The sequence below is a fragment of the Sinocyclocheilus grahami genome, unplaced genomic scaffold (assembly GCF_001515645.1).
Source record: "Sinocyclocheilus grahami isolate Dianchi unplaced genomic scaffold, SAMN03320097.WGS_v1.1 scaffold117.1, whole genome shotgun sequence".
In the NCBI taxonomy this organism is placed as follows: domain Eukaryota; kingdom Metazoa; phylum Chordata; class Actinopteri; order Cypriniformes; family Cyprinidae; genus Sinocyclocheilus; species Sinocyclocheilus grahami.
This window is the reverse complement of record NW_015505296.1, coordinates 334,212-358,244: the sequence shown is the minus strand read 5'-3', so window position 1 is coordinate 358,244 and position 24,033 is coordinate 334,212. Positions and strand designations below refer to the sequence as shown.

Here is a 24,033-nt window from a genome sequence, read left to right as displayed (position 1 = left end):
GCGCGAGCGAGAGAGAGAAGAGAGAGCGAGAGAGAGGGGGTCACATCACAGTGGAGTCAGCTGTCTTAACCGTGGCTTGTGTACTGCAAACACATACCAGCTTCATCACTGTGTCTGTCACGCGACTCTGTTGCCCTTTCGGGCTTGAACTGATGGTAAAACTAATGACATTATTTACTGTTTTTACATTTATTTTGAAAGATGAAGCTCGCGATTATGGTAAGGGGCATTACATTTCCGACGAGTGCTTGCGGTGTTCGGCCAATCACAATGCACTGGGTCAGCTGGCCAATCAGAGCAGACTGCGCTTGTCGGAAGGAGGGACTTTGTAGAAAACGAAGCGTTTGAGAGAGGCGGGGCATAGAGGACCTACAATAATGTACAGTATTTGAAAAATAATGTGTTTTTTGAACATTAAAGCATGTCAACATATTCTGTTACACCAAATAATGATCTTTAAAAAAAAAAAAAAACTTATACTGAGAAAAATATTCACTGGAGTAAATATAGTGATAACTAGCCACGGACAAAAATAAAATATCCCTACATGTAATACAGAAGTCAAACATAAAAAATAAATAAAATAAATTAAAATATGCGCTTACCGCCATGGCCACTCAACAAAACTGGCAGTTCAAAACCATCCTTCAATTGGGAAAGAATAGGCATGCAAGAATAAGCCTGACACCACACAGTCACTGATCCAGACTTTAAAACGACTCATATAACATAAGAATACCAGCAAAAAGCAAAACAAAATGTTTACAGTACGCACTTAAGTAGCGCTGTAATCCATTCCGTATTGAGCCGATGCATCCATCCAACAGACCTGCTGCAATCCAATCGCTTTGGGTACACTGCCTAGAAGCGACATCCGAATCATGAGTTGGTGAATCGTTCTTTGGAGTCGGATCTTTTCGATAAATCAACTGAACTGGTTCGCTGAACTGCTTGAACATTTAATTCATGAATCGGACTCGAGTGAACAACTCACTGTCTGGCTCATTAATTTTCTGTAGTAAGCAGCAACGCTACAAATCAAACGGGAATATGTTTCGTGTTTATGTAGCATTTTATGTTAACTTACAAAACTCTTTCACCTGAGCGATTTAAGAGAAATGTCATTGCTGTTAAATCTACATGCAAAATATGTTAATTAATTCGAAGCTGAATCATGTTTGCAACAAAAATCGGCTCGAAATCAAAAAAGAAACGACTAAACTGCAACAAACAGCAATATTTACTAACCCTTTTTTTATGCAATAGAAGAACAGCAAATACAATTACAAAGACAAGTAAGAACAAAAGACAATAAGGGTTACAAACAATACTCCAACGCATACTATGTTAGCTTATAAGACTTACACCATGAAAGAGTCTTACATGCAACAGAATTATTAGTTTATAATACACATCAAAATCTTTCCTGAAAATAAAAAAGTAGGGAGTTTTCTTTGAAAATGTACACCTTATGAATGTAAAATTTAGCAAGATATAGCAATAGATTAATAATACTTTTACAGTGAGAAGGGTCTAAATTCAAAAAGCAATTTTTGGGGTTATACAAAAGTTTGGATATAAATATGTGTTAACAAAATTGGAAAAGTCAACCCAGAACACTTTAGAATAAGCACAGTCCCAAAACACATGATTGATTGTTTCTTCAGACTGAAGGCAAAAGGAGCAATTGGAGGAAATACTATTGTTAAACTTAGCAAGTTTGTAATTTACCGCATAACAATTATGGATCATTTTGATAGCGACTTCACCAACTTTATTAGATAAGAAGAATGTTTGTCGAACAAGCCAAAACTCTTCCCAATCTATATCACTAAATATGTTATTCCCAAAACTCACACAAGCAGGTAAAGAAATCTGAGATCTATTAATCATTGAACGGATGTCTTTGTTTGACATGGTATTGAGAAGACTTTGGTCAACAAATAAGTTAGTGTTATCAAAAAGAGGAGAGTCGAACGAACCTTTAGAGCCAGATTTTACTTTAAAGGTATAATCCAATTGGGAATTGCACCAAACACAATGGCATATTCTCTTGGGGGGACTGGGAAAATTTGTGGGAGGGAGTGGGGGGGGGGGAGGGGGACTGCAAAAGAAAATTCTTGCATAAATTGTTCATAAGTAAAAAAGGACACCAGGATCATCTAAAAGCAACATGTAAATAGGTATGAGAAGTCAAAATTCCCGACATTACGACACAATATTAAAAAGAATCATTTCTGAACCGACTCAGTGAAAAGAGCTGTTCAAAAGAACCGATTTGAGAACTATGCGTCCGGCAGAGCGACTGCAACCAAGGCGCTAGTTTTCTCTGGAGTCTGATACATTCCCAGCAGCCTTCTCTTTTGTACACATCTTTCACTGGCAATAGTTTAGTGGTACAGCATTATATCAGTTGATGAAGATGATACAGCACGCATGATAACAGAGCTGTTCAGCAGTGTTTCTGCAAGCACTGAAACAAACGAAGGGACTCGAGCTGCAGTCATAATACGTCGTTTATACAATAAACCAATGCCTTCTGCGGTGCTAAACGAAATGACACGCGAATGATACATGTATTATATGTATATAAGACGATATGCAAATCCCCCCCCCCAAAAGATGCAAATTATTTCACGGCGAATTAAAAGACGACCGTGTGTTTTCTTACAGTGACAGCGCTGCAGTGTTTACCCTCTTCATGCACGTTTACGTGACTCGCTCAAATATTTACTTACCTCGTCTTTCCCCGTCTGTACAAGCGTTGTTTTTGTTTTTATATCACGGTCCCCATCTGATAGCGTGCGTCATGTCCTCCGACTTCCGCGTTCGGGGTGGAAAATCGGCTGAAAAAAGATTATCAATCGGAGAGGGCATGCGCGTGCTATCGTCTGCTCCAGTGCTAATCATTTACGTACACAGCTGATCCAGTGCTCTGGACTCATTAATTACTCATTACATTTCTACTGAGAAATGAGTTAGAACTTGTTTGCGTGCTAGAGGTGCTGGTGGTGATGATCTCTTTGCTTTTCTTCTATCTGATTGTTTGAGATTCATGTGTCCAAAGTCATTTCATTAGTTACCACCAGGGTTGGGGGTAACGCATTACAAGTAACGCGAGTTATGTAATCAGATTACTTTTTTCAAGTAACTAGTAAAGTAACGCATTACTTTTTAATTTACAAGAGAATATCTGAGTTACTTTTTCAAATAAGTAACGCAAGTTATTTATTTTTTTCAATGTATTGATTGAAAGCTCTCCTGTCCCCATGTTGAGAGAAATCAGATGTTGTAGTTCTAAATTAAATATGAATATGCATTAATTCATCTCACTCACACAAAAAAAACACAGATTCAGTATTCCTCAAAATGAATAAAAAATATGAAAAAATTGTTCTGAAAGTGATTCCAATGATATTGTTCCTCTGTGTCATTATCGCTATAGTTGTGCGGTGGAATTCATAGTTCTAGTCATCACAATTGGTCTGAATGGACCTTTAATATTATTAATGATAAAAATAGATGTGCTATTTAGTAGGCTTTTGCTCAGCAAGAATACAAATTTACCAAATTAAATTAAATAGATTATATTATATTGACTAATAATAAGAGATCAATAATATATCATTCTTGAGAACACTGCAATTATTTGAGCAAACTACATTTAAATCACAGATATCTGACTAATATCTAAAGTAACAAGTCATTCCAAACTCATTTTAAACATTCTAAACATGTAATATAGCTACAACTATAATTTCATATTTTCCAGTTTTGTGACCACATTCAATATATATATATATATATATATAAATATTTATGTATTTGTACTGAAGTGGCATAAATGGTGGCATAAAAGGAAGCAACATTTTGGCATCGTTAGTCAGTTGGATTCAAAATGTTTAAAGTAAAAAATTAAATATTCAGTACTTGTTTTCCATATACAGCTGTTCACTACAGAATCAAAAATGGAAAAAAAGTCATCTTTTTATTTATATGCACCAATATAGCAATACACATTAGTGAAGGCATACAGAGACGTCTCTATGAACCTTTTTGATGGATGAAGCTAGGCCCGGGTTAAGAATTCAGAGGCCCCTGGGCACAATGTCTTGTCGGGCCCCCCACATCCACACACGCACACATACACGCGCGCACAATCAAGGTTTTAAATGATAGGGTACTAATTGTTGGAAACACCTCTAGCTTATACAGGATTACACTCACAGGTTACAGCCTATGATCGCATCCTCTATCATACAGGATTTACATCACATGATTGCAACAATGCTTTCCTGGACCAGCAGCAATCTTTGCAATATGTGTAAATAGTAATTATGCTATCTGTACTTTATATTGGCAGATACTATTTGCACCTCAGTATTTTTGTATATTAAGAGAATAATAACATAGGGACTCATGAAACTTGCGTAAATATGTGAGTAAATTCAAAGTAATCTGCCCGTAAAACAGACCTTCCCGAAAACTCTCCTCCAGATTCACAAACGCTTCATAAACATCAGATTTGATGACATAGCGGAGTGTCTATTTCACTAAGTGCAAATAGCCCGCCTTGTTGGCAGAGGCTATTTACACTAACTCCGCCCACCAACGTGTGATTCGTCTGGTCAACATTACCAAAGACAGTAATCAATCGTCAGATTAGTTGGGCGTAGATGGGTAAAGCGTGTGTCATGCTCCTTTTGACGCGATCGACCCGGGTTCGAATATATGCCTAACAAAAAATATTCAAATGAACGTATCCATCAAAGCATTTTTAGCTAGGTGCTCTTCTGAAAACGGCCAGCTGGTGGCGCTTGAGAACTCTTTGGTGGCACGGCGTTTTTCCAGCTGAAGGAAGATTTGCTTACTGTGACGTGGAATATTCCCGGCAGTAACATATTACTAGAATCTAATTTCGAAGAATATAACGGAATATAAAAATGCAGTAACCAGTAATATTAACTTCTCCATTGTTGCTCAGTCGTTGTACAAGTAGGATGGTTGGTCGGTGTAGCATAGTGACGAGTGCTGCGTTTTACCCAAAGTTGAACAGTAATCAAGCATAGTCTCAGCTCCAAAAGAAAAAAAAACAGAGCAAATTAACTTATAAACTTATAAAATATTATGATGGCAGTGCATCAACACGCAGTGTCATCAGTTTGCCAAAAAGAACACAGAATGTTTTACGCACCATTAACATACGAGCAGGTGTACATCTCTTTCGTACTAACTAACATTTTGAAAATACGAACATTTTCATGAGTTCGAAAGTTTATGTCAGAACGGATTTATGAACGATTTACACAAATTCGTTCTGCTCGTGTTTCATGAATGAGGCCCATATAGTGGCAGACTCGAACCCGGGTCGATCGTGTCAAAAAATATTTCTGTGAGTCTGACGCTCTACTGCCCACACCACTGAAGCCATTGACAAATGCGTCTTTTTTAATATTGAGTGTCAACCAGACATTGGTGGGCGGAGTTACTGTAAATAACATTTGCCAACAAAGACACTCCTTTTCTTCCCCTCGCTTGGGCTCCAAGTGTGCATGGGCCCCTGGGCCTGTGCCCATAATGCCCATTGGATAATCCGGCCCTGGATGAAGCAAATTAATTGTGAATCGATTTATTGAAAATGCTCAGTTCTTTACCAACTTTAATGCCATTGGTGCTACTGATGTTTAAATCAGCAATGATAGTAAAACCTGTCTATTTTACTGCTCTCATAGTCTCAAAGATCATGAAATTAATCTAATGACCTGCTCTTTAATAAACTTAAAGAACAAAGTAAAATCACAATGTTGCTTAATTTTATATTGAAAGCAGAATCAACACAAATACACTAAAAAGTTTGGGATTTTTTCATGCTTTTGAAAAAAAGTTACTTACAGTCACAAGACTGCATTTATTTGATCAAAAATACAGTAAAATAGTAATATTGTGAAATATTATTACAATTTAAAATAGCCACTTCTATTTTAATTTAGTAAAATATTGTAAAATTGTAACATTTATTTCTGTGATGCAAACATGAATTTTCAGCAGCAGCTTTAGTGTCACATGATCCTTCAGAAATTATTCTAATATGATGATTTGGTGCTTAAGAAGCATTTCTTATTATTATCAATGTTGAAAACTGTTGCTTAATATCTTGTGGAATCCGTGATATGTCCTCAAGATACTTTGACGAACAAAGTTCAAAACAACAGCATTTATTAGAAAAATATAAATCTTTTTTTAGACTATGTAAAAATCTTTGCTGTCACTTTTGAACAATTTATTGCATCCTTGCTGAATACAAGCATTAATTTTGTAAAAAAAAAAAAATGTTGGTGGCTGACTAAATACTTTTTTGCCCCACTGTATATATATATATATAAAATTCAAAATATTCAATATACTGGCCTCCTGAACCACAGAGCTCAATCCAAGTTGGGCACTAGTACTGAACTAGGCTGAAGGCAGCTATGAACTTGAAAGTTTCACAAAGTGCAGCAGTGACGGGTGAAAAGTATGACAAACGGCCGACACGAATGACATTACTCTCAATAACAAAAAAGTTTCTCTGTGATATGGGCCAGCACTGTGAGATGGTGTTCTTAATGGTTCACTTCACACTGTTTATGTCAAGCCACTCACCTAATCTCTTTATTGAACTGGAGAGGCCGCTTGATGAATTTGACGGCTGCAACGACAAGATTTCGCATGATAAAGCATTCTTGAGATTGTCACAACACTATTCTCATTAGCTGAAATGCCAAATCTAATGAATCGCACTTGTAATCTGTCTTGTACAGTGTATTTTGCACAACAGTATCCGCATTTCACATTGTGTTAAAGCAAATATACGATTTCTCCTTGTAGCCCGCTGAGATCAAATGAACATCAGGTTTTTGAAGCTTTTTACAAACGGTGAGATCTGTAAAAGCAGCAGCATAAGTCAAGGTTACAAACTCACTGTGTGGCCGGCTGTCCTCTGTAGGGGGGACATCCTCCTCAGCAGGTCTTTCTGCAACAAATGGATGTTGGTTGGTAGGGGGGCGGCTGCAGCACATAACCTGCCCAGCGCAAAGGGCCCGGCCAGGGCCTCTTGACCACCACCGCCTGCCAGGGAGGCCAGGAGCTCTGCGTTGCTCACCGAACCCAATGGCTCTTTAGTCGCTTTATTAGCCATCTTCGTAATGTCTCGGGCCTCGCTTTTGGAAATCACCTCCGAATGCTTGTCCACTTTGAGCCCACATACAGATGTGGTCCGTGACGGAGAGCTCACCGGAAGTGACGGGCTGTTGCTAGTTCTGAGGAGCGCTTGGGCTGGACTGGAGGAACCCGTAAACTCAAAGTGCTGCGGTATGTGAGGAGGTGCGAGGGGGTCAGATTGGGAGGCCAGCCAGTTTGTGTTGATGGCTTGGGAAAGAAGAGGAGCTGTGGTGTTGGGTTCCGGGAGAGTTATAGAGCTCAAACCTTGCTCTTGCTGAGTGGATATGTCCAGACTCAGGGGCTCAGGAAGACTGAAGGGTACAGCTTTGGACGGCTGCATCACTGCTGAGTTCTCGGCTACCGTTAATCTGTCACTCTGGAGATCAACCTCATCTTGAACTCCAGAACTGGACAGAAGCGATACAGGTGGGTACACACAGTCTCGCATAACTTTAGGCCTTCTCATATCCAGCCTGGACACTTTGGGAGGGAGTCTGATCTTCCTGGGCACTGGATTATCCCATGGTTCCTCAGCCTGGAGCATATATATGCCAGAAGCTCCAGAGGAAGGATGAGTGTGGCTTGAGGAAGTGGGACTCGAGAGAGATGCGAATGCTTGGTGGGAGGAGCCAGCAGCAGGGGATGAAACTGCAGGTTGCTGCTGATCACCGATTGGAGGTAGATGTGTTGGAGAAGTGTGGCCTATCTGAGGAAGGACACGAAACATTCGATGGTGTCGGGCAGAGCCAAGTGAACCGCTGCAGGGCCGCGGACCCACTGGAGGTCTGACTTTTAATTTAGCAGTTTTCTTGGGCTGACAAAGACACAAGAAAACAATCACACACATATCTTGCACAATAAGGCACATAAACAGAGAATATCCTTTGTGATCAGGAGTTGGCGATATGACCAAACCATCATATAGCGGTATGAGTCACAGAAAATGCACCAACATTAAAGTTCTGGCCAATACAGAAAAGTCCAAATTGATAATATTTATACTTTCATTTAAATAAAAAATAAAATACTAAAAACTAAAATCAACTGTATGAATAGCTATGTGAATTTATGCACCACAACAATTATAATATACAATATGAAAAATGCATTTTAATTCTGACACATTAATGATGACATTCAACAGTGTTATTAAATTATTAGTGTTTTTAAAGTTAGATGATTTCAAAGGTAATTGTAAAAATGAGTGAAATGAGCATGCAGAAATATAATTTCAATATCAATAGTGATGAATGTTGACTGACAATCAATATAGTAAAGATATATTGTGCATCCCTTAAAATAGTAAACAATTAAATATATAAACTTATTTTAATCATTACATGGCAATGACCATTTTCTTGATTATTGGATAATCCTGTGAATTCTGTAATACACAAATGATAAAAAAAAAAACTTTTTTGAAACTTGATGCAAAACCAAAACCAAAATATATAATTTAAAGTCTGAAAAAAGCTTAACATTACGTAACACTAAAAACAAAAAACGTTAAAAATTAATAACGATACTAATATTAATTTCACAATAAACTAGTTACATAAAATTAGCAATTTTACATTTAATATTAGTAAATATAATATTATATTAGTATAATATTAGTAAATTATTATTAAAATGGGTAGCTCAGAATTCATATTGTACACACATTTAGTCACATTTGAAGAAGCTGTTGTAAAATAAATTATGTACATCCGTTGGATAATTTGTCAAGTTGCGATAATGCTCGTAAACTGTGCTTCATGTTACACCTCCAAATAGGTTTTCCTCAACACATTTCTAAGATGTTGACAGAAGCAATGCATACATAAGCATGCAAACTTCTCAAATAAGATAGAAGTGTAAGCAATAACAGCACTGGCTTCCTAGATATAGAAAAACTAATATCTGCCAATAAGACATGTCTACTGACAACTATGCATAGTTGAGTGTGAATAATTAACTTCATGTGCCAATCTGCTGAGCTTGTAGTTATTACTGCGCCAGTTAATCAGACACAGCGTGGGATGGGCGACACTCCCTCAAACCAGCTGGAGAACTGTACGCACTTCCATACCGCTCCACTGACAAATTGAATCAGATGTGTTTGACAGTAAGGACGTTCATGCACTTCAGATGATTTTGTTAGAATATGTGGAGGAGGAACGAAAAAAAGATTAAGAGCATGTCTAATCCACCTATTCTGTTGTACCTTTTTGTTAAGGTTCATATTCTCCATCTTGGCCTTGAGCAGCTTCATCTTGCTCATTGTGATGGAGTTCTCCAGCGTCTGCTGCTCTGAAGATGCACTCTCTGTTTCCTCCTCCTCCTCTGCGTACACATTGTGTACAGAGGTGCCGCTGAAACACATGCATGTATGAACTCTTTGATTATTTGTGTTTAACAGTGCTGTTCATTTTCCTCATGCTGCACTGAATAAATGGCATTTTGGATATTTAAATTCAATGAGTAGAGTTTTATGAAACGTCTCTCAGCTGTTGAAAAGGCTCAGGGTCAAGGGTTTATTATTAGGTTTTACCTAACCAGTGTTCAGTATGCTCTGTGGTTAATGAAGCAAAACCAGCTGATTACAGCACTGCAGTTCCCCCGAATGATACAAAAAGCTCTTAGTTCCATTTTCTATGTAAAGCATTCTGCAGATGGCTAACAGAGATTGCTTTCCTATGAAAAAGCTGAATGTGTCACAGTGACAGCTAGCACATCAGAAAATCTAAATATTAGAAAGGTGTCATTTCTGTGTCAAAATGGATTTGCAAACATACTTACACTTAACAATTTATGGAAAAAATGTCAGTAGAGTGTTGTTGGAGGGTGCAATGATGTTATGGTTGCTAAGGTGTTCTGAATGTTTTCAGTCTGTTGCTATGTGGTTTCTAGGGTGTTCTGGGTGGTTGCTGACTGACAGAAGTATCTGATATTCTGCTTCTTAGATATGGATCAGATCACTCCTTCAGCGTCTTTGGGAATTTTTGCTGCCCGTTTGATCAACTTGGTGAAAAAGTTTTCGTCCAATTTCTTAAAAAAATATTTGTATTATTTCAAAACATTGGTCTGTTTGTTTTAGCAGACTGTTCTTGCAGAAACCTTTTACGTATATTTCTTCATAAATATTTATTTATTTAAAAACATTTGGTCTATTTGTTTAAGCAGAAACAATTATTTAAAAATTATTTTTGGAATTCCGTTTGAATGCATATTCATTGAGATTTAAGATTACATTTAACAGTGTTATTAAAGTATTAGTGTGTTTTTTTTTGTTATATCATGTCAAAGGCAAATTATTTGTGATTTACATAACTTATGGAAATCATTTTTATCCCTTTTTTTTGTTTTTTTTACTTCCGTTTTGGTGATGCTAATGATGCAGATGTTACAGACTGTTAAGTCTGCCAGTAAATGCTGATGCATATCTTCATTAGTAAAACAACATGACACATGAAAACTGTAATTCTAAAACATCTGCTTCGGTCTAAAAAAGGGAACCAGAGTGCAGTGTGGAGGGAATTGTTCCTCTTAGCAAGTATTTTCTCTTCTTTGAACTGACCTCAATGATTCAGACACAGGTGTGAGAGTTCCATCTCCTCTATCCACCACTCGGAAGAAATTGAGCTGATCTCCCTCACGGTATACCAGGAAGGTGACCTGTTTATTAGGCAGAGACTTATCCCACATCTCCTCTCTCCCTGAATCAAGGCAGTCAGTGATATCCCTCACCGAGTCATCTGTCACTGTCACTGCAGGTAACGAGAGAAACAGCATGCAGGTCATACTAATCAATATCAGACTGTTAACTAACTGTGTGCCTGCACACTTCCTGGAATGGTAATGAGCAACTTTTTTTTTCTTGACCTCAAAACCATCGCACAATGGCACATAGGAAGGATTAGAAAGCTGCAACAAATCCAGCTTGTACTGAACTGCTGCAACTCAGTAAAACAGTAGCACTAGTCAAGAAGTTCCACAGCCAATCATAAACTGTCTAATTAAATATTCATGTGGTTTGTACAGTAAAATAAACCTTTATGTGTTGCATTTCATTTCAGCACTTCATTCAGTGCTGAAGTGATGGCAAGCACATTAACTGGATTGTTGAATAGACTGTACTATATTGTAGTATATTTCCAAAATGTAACTCTTTAAAGACTGGAAAAAAATAGTCAATAGAAAACAGAATAGAAAATAGAAAATCACGAAAAAGAAAAAAAACTATAAAAATGTAATTATGAACATATTTATTACATTAAATATACTAAATATATTTGGCATAGGTGTTTTAATGTACCACATTAGACATATCAGGCTTTATGGTCTTTTTTGTTAAAAAAATGTATTGTCCCATACATTTACAATCTTTGAATCAACGCATTCATTATTTATTAAAATCTTTTTTTTGTTGTTGCTGACAAAGGAAAATTTTAATTTTTCTTTGAGGTAGAGTTTCAATGCCAACAAAGGGTGAAACAGGCCAAAGTTAAAAATAAATAATTGAAACATTAAAATATATTATAAATATAAATAAATATTGTAACGGAGACAGACATTTTGGAAATTATACTGCATTCAACATGAAATTAAAATTATATTGGAAATATCTATTTTTATCTTTATTATCAATTTTATTGTGAACAATGTATCCATGCATATATTTTTTTACCGTTTTAATTTTAATCACCAAAATTTTTCAATTTTGCATAATTTAATCAAATGATCCTCCGACAAACTTGTCTCTGGTGACGAAGTATTCCAGACTTCTCCAATCCTTTAGTTCACCTAAACCCCGCCGCCTTCTTACAATCGACTGCAAGCTTGCATTCAGACTTGCCTCCATCAAACCAACAACTGATGGACTGAACCAAGTCCTGGGCCTACTATTTTTTTTCTATAATCATTTTACTTTTACATCACAATATGAAATAAATGATCTGTCGTTACTTCCATTACATTTTTACTTTTAAAGTCCTTCTACTTCCTGAGAAGCATAAATAACCCACCAGGTGGTAGAGAGCTTTTTGGCAAAAGTATTGATCATGTTAATGATGCAGATGCCTTAGAAAACCATGTATCCAATATAATGCCTACAGCTTTATAGAGTTAAAGGGGTCATATGATGCTGCTAAAAAGAACATTATTTTGTGTATTTGGTGTAATGCAATGCATTTATGTGGTTTAAGGTTAAAAAAACATTATTGTTTCTCCTCTATGCCCCGCCTTTCTGAAACGCGTCGATTTTTACAAAGCTCATCAGTCTGAAAAGCTAGGTGTGCTCTGATTGGCCAGCTTTCCAGTGCATTGTGATTGGCCGAATACCTCAAGCGTGTGACAGAAATGTTACGCCCCTTACCATACTGTGTTTCCATCATACAGTCTATGTTTTCCATGTGTCCGGCGCGACGAGACAAAACCAATAAAACCCATCACAAACGAGGCATTTGTTGCATCCAGTGGGGACATAATTACTGATTGTAATGACTTATACTGTGTTTTTACGCTTTGCGTTGCGTATTGCGCCGCGTTAACATAAAACCATGACTGCATTTGTGATCGGAGAAATGACAAACAATAAGCCCTACTCTACACTGCTCAAAACTCGCGTTTGAATCATCAGTGGCAAATTCTTTAAATATAAAAAAAACTTACTTACAGGCTGCGAGTCAGAAGCGCCAGACTGTCCTTGCAAAGTTGGAACTGCCCCACTTTATAGAAGTAGTTTCGCTTTCACAATGAAACACACAGCGCCTTCATGACAAGGCGGTGGCAACAACAATACTACAGCGAGAATAAAAGTTATTCTCTATTCTATATAAAAGCTTCTTTCTTTGCGTGAACATTTGGGTGGCGTTATGCAAATCTTCCCACACAAACATTATTTTGTGTATTTGGTGTAATGAAATGTGTTTATCCTGAAAAAATGTCTACTCTACACTGCTCAAAACTCGCGTTTGAATCATCAGTGGCAAATTCTTTAAATATAAAAAAAACTTACTTACAGGCTGCGAGTCAGAAGCGCCAGACTGTCCTTGCAAAGTTGGAACTGCCCCACTTTATAGAAACATTATGTCCTCTATTAGAAATCCAAACAAAGTAGTTTCGCTTTCACAATGAAACACACAGCGCCTTCATGACAAGGCGGTGGCAACAACAATACTACAGCGAGAATAAAAGTTATTCTCTATTCTATATAAAAGCTTCTTTCTTTGCGTGAACATTTGGGTGGCGTTATGCAAATCTTCCCACACAGTGACGTAGATATGTGGGGGCGTGTTAGAACGAGCCGTTTTAGGTAGGTGTGGCTGACTCGTAACTTTTATAAAGAATATCTCTTTGGATTTGAGACTTTAGTCTTTGCAACTTTACAGATCTTCTTTATGCACCAAGAGCTTGTAACACTCCAAAGAGAAAGGAAAAACTGAAATCGCATCATATGACCCCTTTAAGACAACCAGAGCATGACGACAAGCAGGTACTGAAACATATTGTGCTTTACTCCTTAGATCAATGTTATTAAACTCCAATATAGGGTTTTCAAATGCACTCAGGATGAATTGCTAACCCCAGAGTAAAGTTTGAAAGTGTGAAATAAGGGCAGAGACAAACCAGGATTACATTAACCTAGGGTTCAGAAGGAAAGGGTTAACACTTTCAACTGTGAAAATCCCAGTCGGTGGTGGAAACGCACCTCGTCTGGTGTTTACAGGCCCTCCTCTCATGGCGAGCACCAGCTTGAGAGTGCAGCCCTCTGTGATGCTGAAAACACAACCATAGGAAAACTCAGAGCATGCAGTGGCATAATAAACTCAAAACCACTACAGTCTATACAGTTCTGCCTTTATAAATATTTGCTTCACTTAACATGTGAAGCACAATAAGTGCCATCCAGCCCCACGATATCTTCCCAGAAAGCCTCCATGTGGAACATTAACTGACAAGAATTTATGACAAATCCACCATCTGTGACCTTCAGACTGAGAGAAGACCTGCTCTTGAGAGAAGTGGCTGCATTTAAAGGAATAGCTCACCCAAAACACAAACGCTGTCATTATTTACTCATCTTCATGTTGTTCCGAACCCTTTCATATGATTTCCTTTCTTTCATGGAACATAAAAGATGTTTTTTGAAGAACGTCCAAGCTGCTCAAGCGCAAATGAGATTTGTGAGCCGTGGCAGAGAGGTTGTCCGTGAATAACAACTTAAATATCACTCTGTTTGTCACACAAAGCTATCGTAAGGCTTCAGAAGATGTCAAATATAGAGCATGAGTCATATAGACTACTTTTTATGATACTTTTATGCTGCTGATGAGCCCCTGGTCACAATATGCTTTCATTTTATGGGAAAAAAAAAACAGCTTGGACATGGAGCAAAACATCTCGGTTTCTGTTCCACAAAAGAAAGAAAGCATTTAGAGCAGCATAATGTGGTAGTTGAGCATACTTCCTGTAATATAACTTGCTGGATCCTGTTTTGTAAAACTGAAAGCAGACTGAAAACTCACCTGTAATCATGTAAGCAGTACTCATCTTCAAGCTCCATTCCATTCCATATCAAATGCTGCTGAGAGACCGGGATGCCTGTGAACGAAGATATGTCATACAATGAGTATATACAACAATCTTTTTATAATGTAAACTATAATAAACATTCAGCCACATGCACAGGGCGAGTCAAAGCAATAATGGCATCTAAAAGCACGTCAGACAAAAGAGTATTTTATAGCGTGAGGTGAACATCTGATTGCAGTTAATGGTTGACCAAATGGAATGTTTCTGAACTGCAATCATTGGAAGGAAATAGAAAGAGTACAGAAAAAGCAGAGAAAATAACACCTGGCCGTTGACATCGTGTGAGCAGTAAAAATCAATGTCCAGTGACATTCATAACTTTCACACCCTCGAGTCTTTACAAAAGAGTTTAGATTATTTTTTACAAGGCAGATTTCAAAATAACTCAAAATAAAGATGTCCAAAGGGGGCTTTTAGCGCGGTACAGAACTCTTAGGTGTCATGGTAGTGGGAAAAAGCTGCAATTTGTGAACATGAGTTAGTATGAAAACTGTAAACCAAGTGCAAAGATTAGTAAACCCACAAAAACGTGCCATGATGTGTCCTGATGTACTGCATTTAAATGTATTGGCCTGCAATTTACAGCCATACAAATCACACTGGCTTAAAAAAAAAAAAAGTCCACTATCTTCATACTTCATTGTGATTTTTTGTTCTTTCTCCATTCCAACTTTAAGAGAAATTAGAAAATGATATGGGTTTAGAAGAACGTAAGGGTGAGTACATGATGACTGACGTTTCATTTCTGCGTAATTTATTCCTTTGAGATTCAAATGATTCACACTACCAACGTTTGAGGTCATTAAGATTTTTTTTCATGTTTTTCTAAGAAGTCTCTTATGCTCACCAAGGCTGCACTTATTAGAAACTGTAATATTGTGAAATATTATTACAGTGTAAAATATTGTTTTTAATTTTAAAATGTAATTTATTGCTTTGATGGCAAAGCTGACTTTTCAGGTTCAATCTTCAGTGTCACATGATCCTTCAGAAATCATTCTAATATGCTGATTTGCTGCTCAGAAACATTTATTATTATCCATGCTGAAAAAATTGTGATGCTTAATATTTCTGTGCAGAACATGATACATTTTTTTCAGGGTCCTTTGATGAATAGTAAGTTCAAAAGAACAGCATTGATTTGAATTAGAAATCTTTGATAACAGTGTAAATGTCTTTACTGTCACTTTTGATCAATTTAATGCATCCTTGTTGAATACAATTATGAATTTCTTTACCAAAAAATCTTGCTGAATTGTCTATTCAGCAAGGAAGCATTAAAAGGATCAAAAGTAACAGTAAAGACATTTATATTAATTTCTCTCTCACACAAAAAAATTACTTTATTTGTTTTAAGTGCCAGGTCAAATGAGAAGTATGCTTTACTCAGGGCCGGTAAGTGAGACAGAAGAAACTAATCTTGTGTAATGGCTAATGCTATTAACTAAGAAATGTTTTGAAAATATAAAAACTCTTATAGCAATGTTGACCTAACTATTTTGCTATCTTGTTCTTCAACCAAAGGTTCATTACATCTGATCTGACCAATTAGAAAGACGCCGTTTAGATGACCATGCTCCCTGTCGGTCAGAAATATTTCATCACAAACACAAATAATCAGGTTATTTAACCACAAACTTCAAGGAACATTTAACCATTAATAAACTGAAACAAATGAATCAATTCAAAAGAATCAATTCTGGAAAAATGTATAGAAGCAGATCAGGGCAAGTCAGCCATTATAAGCAGAACATATATGACTCAGATCTGCCCCCCTGTGTACACCAAATAAACCAACAATCATTTCAACTTTAACATTTCATCTAGCAGTGATCAGTGGATGTATAACAACACAAGAAGCACCTAAAATGTTTGAAATTGCTATGTAACAACCTTTTTCATGGTTATTATAGTCGTTTATTCTTAGGACCATTAATGCAAATATTCCACTTGGACATAAAGATAAGTGTACCGCTTCAATTTTTCAGACGTTTGCTCTGGCGAATAGACGCACCTTTATCAGGTGTAAAGTGCAATAAGACACCAGAACGCACCCATGCAATACAAAACTAGTATCCGTTCCCAGAAGGGGTAGTTTTCTAGACAGGATCAGCGAGGAGTGTGACAACAGTGTGAGATGGTCAGAGCGGTTAGTGTGTGTGGCCTGCCCATTGTTTAGAGACTAAACTATAATAAACTAAACTATATTTGCTTTTTAAACTATACAGCCTCCATGTGCGTAATCTTAAACCTAATCTGAAACGGAAGTTTGAAACATTTCATATTGAAATGTGGAATTCCTCAACATATCCACGTCATACTTCTTTCCACAACTGGTTTGATTCCTGAAAGGGGGCAGCAACAAATACTATGGAAGTCAATGGTGCCCATCTACTGTTCGCATACCAACATTTTTCAGAATATCTTCTTTTGTGTTCAACAGAAGAAAGAAACTCATACATGTTTGGAACAAGTGGAGGGTGAGTAAATGATGACAGAATTTTCATTCTGGAAGTGAACTAACCCTTTAATGATAATTAATACTTTACTTAATATATAAATGTGTATGTTAGTTTATATAAATATATATATATATATATATATATATATATGAAATATCTTCTTCAGTTCAGTACTAAATAAAAAAATTACACGCATTTTACATGATCCCACATATTTTGGTCAAATAATTAACATTTTGCAGATTCTGCAAGGTGTATGTAAACATTTGACCTCAATATATATATATATATGGGTGTCAATGACATGACGCCTAAATTTTCTGTCAGATTGCATTTTTTCAGTTAAAAATTGGTTTAAATGCATAAAAAAGATGCCATATATATGAAGGGCCTCTCCCATGTATGAACTCACTTTAACTTTTCAAAAAACATTAGTTATTTGTAATTTTTCTGTTATTCAAAGTGGCAAATATCATGTGGTGCGACTGTCCGGCCATAACTTTCTTTTAGTAAACGTCTTTGAAATTACCATAAATGTATTCAAATTAATTTTCTGCACTATTTGGCATGATTTCCAAAGTGTTTTGTAATCCTGTATAAAATTATCAGACTCACAAATGAAGCGCCCTCAGTCCTAATTTTCAGCCCGATGTTTGCTCATGTGCAAGTCAAGAGAGACTTAGCTGTGCCCCCAAAATACATAAAAACCTGTTCATTCAAAGAGAACTAACATTTCTCTTCCTAACAAAGCTGTTTTCAGTCTTTCAACCATGCCACAATATGGTTGCTTTATAGGAGCAGCGATTTTAGCTACTGAGTAATAACAATGGCAGCTTTCATAGTGAGGAAGAAAAGCAATTTATTCTCATCTCCTATTTTGATTGCTCGTGTGTTAAACTGGTAAGACACATGTTTTATCTGTAACTGTATGAGCATGCAGATCTGTTACACAAGTGCAATTACTGAGCGTGCCAGTTGTTAATAAATGACTCAATTTCTTCTCAAGCTCTAAATCAGAATGAAAACAACAAACCTGGACTTCTGGGAATAAAGCCATCTACAAAACTAATGATGGTTATTTATTGTCTCATTAAAATTGTTCTAAATCACTATCCAATCTGCACAGAGTAATTAAGGTGCATTTATTATTACAATGCATCATTGTTAACTTTTAGCCTAACATAGATGAGGACTGTAATGGTTAAAGATTGTTTTAGATAAATGGAATGCGTGTTTATAATGTAATGCATAACAACCAATAACCAAAACCATTAGAATAAGTCATAATTAAAAAGACAATAATATGAAATTGCCATCATATTTTTAGTTGCTGGTCACACCTACTGTATACTACCATTCAAAAGCTGGTTGATCGAAGTTTATCAAAGGTGACAATAAAAATATTTATAATGTCATAAAAGATTTCTATTTCAAGTAAATGCTGTTCTTTTGAACTTTCTATTAATCAAAGAATCCTGAAAAAATGTTTCACGTTTCACATTAACAATAAGAATACATGTTTCGTATGCAAGGAAAGGAAATCATCATATTAGAATGATTGCTGAAGAATAATGTGACACTGAAGACATGTTGACATATGTTAAATTACACGTTACAATAAAAAAAACAAGGTATTCTAAATTCTAATAATATTTCACAAAATTACTTTTTGTCCTATATTTTTAATCAAATAAATGCAGCCTTGGTGTGCAAAAGGGACTTTTTTCTAAAACTTTACAAACTTTTTTTGACTTCATACTTTTGAACGGTAGTGTATTAGAGCATTCTGTAAGGAGAATAACGCCTTAAACTAAAAGTTTTAATAGTGTAAAATGTCTGTATATGTATAAGGGAATGCATATATTTTTAGATGTTCTACATGTTCACCATTTTTAATCAAATTATCCACATAATCCCTCACTAAATATGAGCTCATAAAACAGCGTGTATAATGGTTCTAATTATTTAAGAATAAGAAAAATGCAGTTCAAAATAAATGAGACCAAACGAGTGTAATGTCATTATTGCATCAGAGCATTCACTGTGTGCTGTCTAATGAGTCAAGAGAGGACACATACCCTCCAATCTCAGGATCTTGGCCTTGACTGAGACAACCTGTTCATACGGAGAGACGCGCAGCTGGAAGCAGGTCCCTGTCAAAGTCTCAATGAACAGCTCCATGGTCTCGCTGAAGGGCAGCTTGTAGTGCACCACGCCTACATTGTCATCATTGAAAAACGGTGGGTTCCTCTTGTCAGTCATTATTGCAAAGGACAGGGCTCAGGATGAGACAACAATGAAGCCTGCCCAAGGTGGAGGAGTGAGGGCTGAGATGTCGCCTCCGTCACAGTAGGAACACATCATGCATGGAGCTTTGGGCTGTGGAGAATAAGAATAGTTGTATTAAAAGATATTCTGATGTCTGATGAGTATACATGTTATATATAACATGTATAGTCCGAACAGTTGATGGGCACCATTGACTATGGAAATACTATGGAAGTCAATGGTGCCCATCTACTGTTCGCATACCAACATTTTTCAGAATATCTTCTTTTGTGTTCAACAGAAGAAAGAAACTCATACATGTTTGGAACAAGTGGAGGGTGAGTAAATGATGACAGAATTTTCATTCTGGAAGTGAACTAACCCTTTAATGATAATTAATACTTTACTTAATATATAAATGTGTATGTTAGTTTATATAAATATATATATATATATATATATATATATATGAAATATCTTATTCAGTTCAGTACTAAATAAAAAAATTACACGCATTTTACATGATCCCACATATTTTGGTCAAATAATTAACATTTTGCAGATTCTGCAAGGTGTATGTAAACATTTGACCTCAATATATATATATATATATATGGGTCAATGACATGACGCCTAAATTTTCTGTCAGATTGCATTTTTTCAGTTAAAAATTGGTTTAAATGCATAAAAAAGATGCCATATATATGAAGGGCCTCTCCCATGTATGAACTCACTTTAACTTTTCAAAAAACATTAGTTATTTGTAATTTTTCTGTTATTCAAAGTGTCAAATATCATGTGGTGCGACTGTCCGGCCATAACTTTCTTTTAGTAAACGTCTTTGAAATTACCATAAATGTATTCAAATTAATTTTCTGCACTATTTGGCATGATTTCCCAAGTGTTTTGTAATCCTGTATAAAATTGCAAAGCAATTGTATTTATATTTCCATCATAATATACAAACAAACTTTGTCCGATGATTTCCATGTGGTGCAACCATCACGAAACTACCATTTTGGGACTCTTATGTTGAAATCCATTCAAAGATAGGACTTTGCATCATATACCAATTTGCCAAGGACCCATGGAAGCATCAAGCAGGTTTGTAGGTCTCTTTCAAATTTGAAAAAAAAACGGCTGGTTATTCAAAGTGTCAAATATCATGTGGTGCGACTGTCCGGCCATAACTTTCTTTTAGTAAACGTCTTTGAAATTACCATAAATGTATTCAAATTAATTTTCTGCACTATTTGGCATGATTTCCCAAGTGTTTTGTAATCCTGTATAAAATTGCAAAGCAATTGTATTTATATTTCCATCATAATATACAAACAAACTTTGTCCGATGATTTCCATGTGGTGCAACCATCACGAAACTACCATTTTGGGACTCTTATGTTGAAATCCATTCAAAGATAGGACTTTGCATCATATACCAATTTGCCAAGGACCCATGGAAGCATCAAGCAGGTTTGTAGGTCTCTTTCAAATTTGAAAAAAAAAACGGCTGGTATGTAGTTACCACATTTGGACATCATGTGGTATGACCTCAAAAAAACAATGAATAATAAGTTATGTCTGCAATTATTTATTTTCATTATAAATTTTATAGTGACCTTTTGTGGGAAGCTAGCGTGTTTTGTTTAGGTGACCAATTCTGTGCTTGTAAATTTTGACTGAATTTGAAAATATCATGTAGTGCGACCACTGCAGAGTGTTTTCCATTACAGATATATGTCCCAGATTGGCATTTTTGTGCTTTTATATTCAATTGATGGTTTATATGCATAAAATACTTTATTTTAGTATAATTTAGAATATCTTTTTATGCAATTTGGGTCATTTCAGATGGTTTATGTTTAATCTTTGTACAACATGAGAAAATTTTAATAATAATTCAGAGCATCCAATTTTAGTTTGGTAATTATGCATTTCTTAGTACTTTATTATTTATTTATTAATAACTATTTTAATATATTCTACCAGATTATACTGCCAAGCAAAGTCAAACAAACACTCACCATAGGCAGCTTGTTAATTCTGACCCTGCAGTCTAGCACAAACTCCAGATGTCATTTTCTACTATAAGAAAGATGTTCATGTTGTCATCTCAGAACCTGAGCCAGCAACCTCCCCCCTACTCTAAATTGACCTTTCGCAAAGACCTGCCCCCTTAGTTACTGTTGCTACATCTGACAAACCATGACACTTTTATGCCACGCATCATGTTCTCACGCATTGAAAAATACATCACAGCGCAAAGAGGACACTGACAATGAGCTGACAGACAAGACCGAGCTGGTTACTTTTAGTATGAAACAAAGTCTCTGTGTTCAAATTTTGTCTTATATTATTTATTTATTAATAACTATTTTAATATATTCTACCAGATTATACTGCCAAGCAAAGTCAAACAAACACTCACCATAGGCAGCTTGTTAATTCTGACCCTGCAGTCTAGCACAAACTCCAGATGTCATTTTCTACTATAAGAAAGATGTTCATGTTGTCATCTCAGAACCTGAGCCAGCAACCTCCCCCCTACTCTAAATTGACCTTTCGCAAAGACCTGCCCCCTTAGTTACTGTTGCTACATCTGACAAACCATGACACTTTTATGCCACGCATCATGTTCTCACGCATTGAAAAATACATCACGGCGCAAAGAGGACACTGACAATGAGCTGACAGACAAGACCGAGCTGGTTACTTTTAGTATGAAACAAAGTCTCTGTGTTCAAATTTTGTCTTTTTTTTTTTTTTTAAGAAATTCAAACAACAAATACTGTTTTGTGGCTCTTTAACATGTCGTGACAGATCGCTGTAGCCCCTCAGTTCAAGCGGCACACGAACCAATCATCTGTTCATCTTTACTAGTAATAGCACGAAATAAACATGTATGAACATCAGAAGGCAGCTTGTTTCAACCGTGAAAAGATGTCAATACACACCATTTTTCAAGTTCAAGTCCACTGACGTTAATCTACTCTCCTGTCTGGTTTGTTTGTCGGCGTTATATGCCAGACTGCCTGTTAATCAAACTCCCGGCGAAAGGGTCAATTGAACAGCCAATATTGGGCAAAGTACAGAAATAACTGGCACTAAAGAAATGCCTGCAGTTAATGCCACGTGCTGCACTTTTCACACGTCTTTTTCAATAGATTTTTAATGATATGAGGTCTTTGTGTCATTTGGAGCGACCACTCGTCATGTGGTGTGACCAATAATAGCAATAACTGTATTAAAATTAAATATCTAATTTCTGTGGTTGAAATATGAATCACTGTTACAGTATGCTTATGTGAATGGTATTTTATAAAGCATTTTTATCAGTTTTATGCAATTTGCAGTAAAAATAAGTCTGTTAACTACATTTAAGAAGGCAACTCTGAAATTACAGAACAAAAATAAGAGATCATTATTCACAAAAACTCAAATTAAATGCAAACACTTTGTTTCTAAACACTTTAATTACTGGGAACATTTAAAAAAAAAATGTTAAGCATGTTAAGGAAATTATTTAATTTTAATATAAATCATGGTCGCACCACATGACATTTTTTTAAGGCTAAGGCCAATTCATCTAGATTAAAAAACACTAAAATCACTTCATTTTAAATTTTAATATGAATTTGTGTGTACACAACATTCTTAACGTTTGAACAATTACAGTAGATATTATTTTCTGTATTTTAAAATTGGCCTGCCGAAAATCCTCATACGTCAATGACCCATACACACACACACATACATGTATATCTTTAAAAAAATATGTACATGCTTATATTTATTAATATATCATTTTTATTATATATTAATATTTTTTTTTAAGAGAACATGGTAAAATCCCGTAGATCTATCTATCTATACATATTACTTCTGTTGATCAACACTGTTTATTTATGATTGTTTATTTACAATTAGTCTAAACACCACAAAAGTGCCTTTAAAGAAACAAAGGACGTTTACTTATTCTCGCCAAAAGTCGACTACTAAGAGCAGCATCCAAAAGTCCAGTCGACTAGGTCTGTGCTTTGACTTTTAAAACAGTGGTTCAGTTCACCTTTTTGTCATCTTACCTTGACAGCATCAGAAAAGATCTGCAGGGAGGGACCGCTGGACCAGAGTCCTGGCTGATGTCCCAGCCACAACACACCCCAAAAGCTAGGTAGTTGCTCCTAAAGGTAAAAGCGACCGGATTCCCCCAGTCTCTACCGTTATCCGACAGAAACGTGCAATACAGTGTGCTTTAAATCTATTTTAGTGGCTAGCTGGTTTAGCAAAGCGGCACAGGCAGCCCGACGAACTACTCGCAAATGCCGTTGACGCCTGCAAATTTCTATACCACCTTTTTCCGTTTCTGCACGCTTATACGTTACCTTATTTTTTCGAGCCAAGGACAACCGCTTTTGTTTCGATGTTATGCGGCTCAAACGCCCCATTAAAACAGAATACAAATAACTGAAAAGGAGGCCGCCTATTGTGATGTTCTTGATTGACAGTGAGAAGAACGAATGACGTTAGC

At 36.2% G+C, this 24,033-nt stretch overlaps 2 protein-coding genes across 7 annotated transcripts in view; both read right to left on the bottom strand.

The window, feature by feature from the left end:
* The window catches only part of marchf8 (membrane-associated ring finger (C3HC4) 8), a 112,240-nt gene extending 109,165 nt beyond the window's left edge, over positions 1 to 3,075 (bottom strand). For 3 of the 5 annotated variants that reach the window (XM_016277994.1, XM_016277999.1, XM_016278000.1), the window contains exon 1: positions 2,739 to 3,075. The gene's annotated coding sequence lies outside the window, so the exon portion shown is untranslated. Of the gene's footprint in view, positions 1 to 605; positions 649 to 775; positions 818 to 2,738 lie in introns of those variants that run through there. The other 2 variants (XM_016277998.1, XM_016277997.1) reach the window with 2 other exon arrangements.
* Positions 3,076 to 6,526: 3,451 nt separating this feature from the next.
* On the bottom strand, positions 6,527 to 24,020 carry LOC107589528 (AN1-type zinc finger protein 4-like). 2 transcript variants are annotated; one of them, XM_016277992.1, is made up of 8 exons: positions 23,588 to 24,020; positions 19,316 to 19,616; positions 14,709 to 14,784; positions 13,892 to 13,959; positions 10,760 to 10,949; positions 9,407 to 9,554; positions 6,962 to 8,014; positions 6,527 to 6,688 (listed from the first exon to the last, which is right to left on the bottom strand). In XM_016277992.1, exons 2-8 carry the CDS (start codon positions 19,497 to 19,499, stop codon positions 6,611 to 6,613), a joined length of 1,797 nt encoding a protein of 598 aa, XP_016133478.1. In that variant the 5' UTR covers positions 19,500 to 19,616; positions 23,588 to 24,020; the 3' UTR covers positions 6,527 to 6,610. The 2 variants fall into 2 exon arrangements, with proteins under 2 accessions (XP_016133478.1, XP_016133479.1); XM_016277993.1 differs by having other exon boundaries at positions 23,888 to 24,020.
* Positions 24,021 to 24,033: the final 13 nt, after the last annotated feature.

Bases quoted from the DNA above. Each gene is read 5' to 3' on its own strand.
- LOC107589528 (XM_016277992.1), bottom strand. From the start codon at position 19,499: ATGACTGACAAGAGGAACCCACCGTTTTTCAATGATGACAATGTAGGC. The intron at 13,960-14,708 runs GTGAGTTTTCAG...TTGTGTTTTCAG, and splicing joins TACTGCTTACATGATTACAG to CATCACAGAGGGCTGCACTC. The intron at 8,015-9,406 runs GTACAACAGAAT...TGTCTTTGTCAG, and splicing joins ATATGAACCTTAACAAAAAG to CCCAAGAAAACTGCTAAATT.